Below are 3,588 nucleotides of genomic sequence, written 5' to 3' on the forward strand. Positions count from 1 at the left end.
TGCCACTAGAGAGCTGGAATGGGAGGCACTAACGGCGGTGCCGGGCCGCGCTACTCCAGCGTCACCTTCCGCGGCTCTGCCAGCGAGCCCTCGCCCAGCTCTGCAGCACGGGGCCTGTCTCCCCTCCTGCCCTTGCCCGGTGCTGGGCCTCTCCTGACGGTGCAGTTCTGGTTTGCCTCCTCCACCTCCTGAACCGAGGGCTCTTCCCCTAGGGCCGGACAATGGGTTTGCAGATGGTTTCAGCTCTTTCGAGCGCACATGCAAGATCTGCTCAATTATAAATGATTTGCATTGGCACCGACTCAAGCGCTCTACAAGCAGAAAGCAAATGATTCACGGCATCATTAAGAGTATCAAAAACATTTTAGAAGTAGTTAAATTTTATCAGATCCTTCCTTGTTTTCTCCCCAACCACCCAGAAGTACACAGAGCTCTCACAGGCTTCTCATAGATGGATTTATGTGCATTTTCCATTTAAATTTCACGTGACACAGACCTGCCTGTTACAGCTGGTAATTTACATTTTCTTCACAGTACACGAGCAAAGAAAAGATTATTTCATAACTCACACTCCTATGCTGGAACGAAGCTTCCGGATGTCTTTGGATCTTTTGATCTCTTCTTTGCAAAGGCCAAATAACTTCACTGAAAAGGGATGGCTGGAAATGGGAAAGAGAAGAAGATGAGCAATAGATGTTGGTAGAATTTCGAACACATTTAATGATGTCAGAGTCCAAAGGAACACGCAGAGGAGGGAGACACGATGCAGAGCAGACAGGCTGCTTGCTACAGCACGCCCTGCGCTGGGTGAACCTCTGGTAACGGCACAGGCGCATTTGGCCACCATGTGACTGGGCCTTTTGTGCGGCTTTTTTAACAGGGAAGGAAGAAATTAATTATTTACATTGCTACTACCTGTATGCTGCGGCATGAACTGCGTTCATCCCTGTACGCATGACAGTGGCCACGGCTTGTCTTCACAGCACAGTGTGGTGTGAGCAGAATTAAGAGAGTCTCTAGCCAAGTAAAAATTACATAGTCTGTGTATCATTGCGGTGCTTTGGTCATTCCCCAAGTTTCTTCAACCAAACTCTACGTAAAAGGGGATGAATGTTGTTCTTAACCACTCGACCACTTTGCAGCCCGAATTCCTCCAGTGATTCCAGCCAGGGCCTGCAGCTCTGTCGAGTGCTCGAGTCATGAAGCCAGCTTTAAATACATTTAGCAAATTCTTTTCTTTCTCTACCCAGCCTGGGAAACGCGATTCTCACAGCTCTTTCCCAGACACTCAAACAAACACAAGTGGTGTTAGTATATTCCAAGGATCTATTAAAGAGAAGTAAAGAGGGAATATTGCTTTTATTCCGGTACAAATTATTTAATCTCTTACTTGCTGCACTCAAAGCTGAAGTGCCACAGATGCAGAAGAAACTATTTGGTACTTGTCTAGCAAGTGCAGTTCCCTCTGGGCTGCGCACCTTGGACACCTCGCTGCATTGTGTGTGTGAAGCAGAAAGCAAAAATACATTTATTCTGTGCTACCATGATTCAAAGCTGCGGATAAAACCACAAAAACCACCCTACTCCAAAGAACCGTGTGGTGTGATCTGCTGAAAAACAGAACATTTAGAGCAAGATATTTACAGGAGTGACGCGATGTTTGGTTAAGTTAATGCACCCTGTTATATATAGTTTTCCAGACAAGAATTAGTGGATCTTGATTACTTTTAAAAAATTCTTAACAAAACACTGGCATGTACTGGTAAACACTGACTGGGTTAAAAAACCTGAACAACGGCCCATGGAAGCATGAAGCTACAGGAGTTGTCTCCGGCTGTCTCAGTGCTGCCCAGAGAACCACACCGCAAGGGGGAAATCGCTAGGTTTGCCCTGGGGACACTGCGGCTCCATGAGCCATTTTCAGAGCTGATAGTGGCTCCCAGGAGCAAAGGGTCTGGGGAGGGCTGGGCTCAAACACCTCATCACATCTGAAGGAGCAGGTTCCGTGCCATCCGCTGCCTGCAGTCAGGTCTGCAGTTTCCCCACGTTAAGGGGTGTGCTAAGCACGGAAAACACGAGCGCAGGAGACACGTGATGAGGATGACAGACATCTGCATGAGTGAGTCTGGGCATGCGTCTGCGGACATGGATTTGTCCAGGTACATGAGGGAGAGCAAATCTGCTCTCTCAGTCTGCAGAGCAGGGATGATTTTCTTACCTCACTGAAATTTCTCCTCCTCCCGCCCCCAGTTACACAAAGACCATCACACTAGCTGCGATGCAGGCCTGGCTCCAGCAACACAGTGAATGAGGTGAGACTTAAACTAGTTGAACAATGGGGACATCGCTGAGAGCTACAGCAACAAAGAGACCAATTGGAACGAGAGCATCTGGAACAAATTTCACACACGTAACCTTATGTGCAGCATTTTGTGTTTAAAACAGATGCACTTTCCTTTCTGTCGTTGGCCAATTCCACATTTGTAATAACTAAACCTAACCTATGTGTGATCTCAAATGACTCAAATAGCTTGGCCTCCTTAAAGGAAATTGAGAAAATTCCTTCTCCTGTGTGGGCGCAGCGCCAGCAGAAACAGTCGGCATCTGGGGAAAAGGGATCAGTCTAAAGTCTTTACATAATGTCAGCCGGGCGCACGCGGCGCTGCCGAAAGGCGCAGGCTTTCTCCTCCGAAAGGTGAGCCGCGTTTCGGCAGCTCAGCTGACATCACCTGGGGTGGCCGCGAAGCCACTGCCATCCCCTTTACTTCATGGCTTATCACACAAGAGCAGTATAATTGCTTGAAAAAACCCCACAGCAGCTTGTAATGCACAGGAATCCTCGGTGGGAGACCCGTGGGGACAGAGCACTTCAAACACTGCGAGACCCCCGGAAGAACTCTGTACGCTCAGGGTACTCTGAGCGCTTCTGCTGAGTACAGAAAATACATACACGGAAGAGAGAAATGCCACTTTTACTCCAGAAAGCCTCAGACCCTGAGCGGTCCTCCAAGGCCGTGTGTTACCTGCACCGAGTGCGGGACTAACCGGCCCGCACTTCCTCAGGCACCAGCGATCTGCCGGGGCTCTTGGACTGAGCATCTCCGGCGATCGTTCACTCACGAGGCAGCAACCAGAGAATGATGCTCCAGCGCCAGGTCTGCAGGTGGCTTCAGTTCCCTCTCCTTTACTCTCCCTCTCCCTCGACCACTACCAGCAGGCAGCTGACAGTTACCGCCACCTTTTGAGAGCGGCCACCGGTGAGTCGAAAGCAGCCCAACATGCCCCGCACTATTCATGACAGCTCTTCCAAGCGTGTCGCCCTTCGCCACCAGCAGCCTCCCCAGTCAGTGACCGCTCCCCGCATTAGTACAGATTCGGCTCCACAAACGCACAGTGCACACTGAGGTGCAACCAGGAGGTTTCAGGTTGTGCTACAACAGAGAAGAAGTTACAATTCAGCTGAAAACTACTGCCTGGTTTGGGGTGCGAGGGAAGAGCAGGTGAACGATGCTGCAGTTTCACAAGCGCTCCAGGCCAGCACACACCTGCAGCGCTGCCAGCAGAGATGGTCCTGCCCCCACTGCCCCC

General features: G+C 50.1%; 1 protein-coding gene across 1 annotated transcript in view; it reads right to left on the reverse strand.

Annotated features, from left to right (window-relative positions):
• Positions 1-3,588, reverse strand: part of TBCD (tubulin folding cofactor D) — a gene marked incomplete at its 5' end in the record, with an annotated part of 93,904 nt that overhangs the window by 4,016 nt on the left and 86,300 nt on the right. The window contains one exon of the mRNA XM_010136695.1: positions 570-659. Within this exon, the coding sequence (XP_010134997.1) occupies positions 570-659 (90 nt within the window). The remainder of the gene's footprint in view (positions 1-569; positions 660-3,588) is intronic.

Source organism: Buceros rhinoceros, unplaced genomic scaffold, assembly GCF_000710305.1.
Source record: "Buceros rhinoceros silvestris isolate BGI_N320 unplaced genomic scaffold, ASM71030v1 scaffold7325, whole genome shotgun sequence".
NCBI classification, from domain to species: domain Eukaryota; kingdom Metazoa; phylum Chordata; class Aves; order Bucerotiformes; family Bucerotidae; genus Buceros; species Buceros rhinoceros.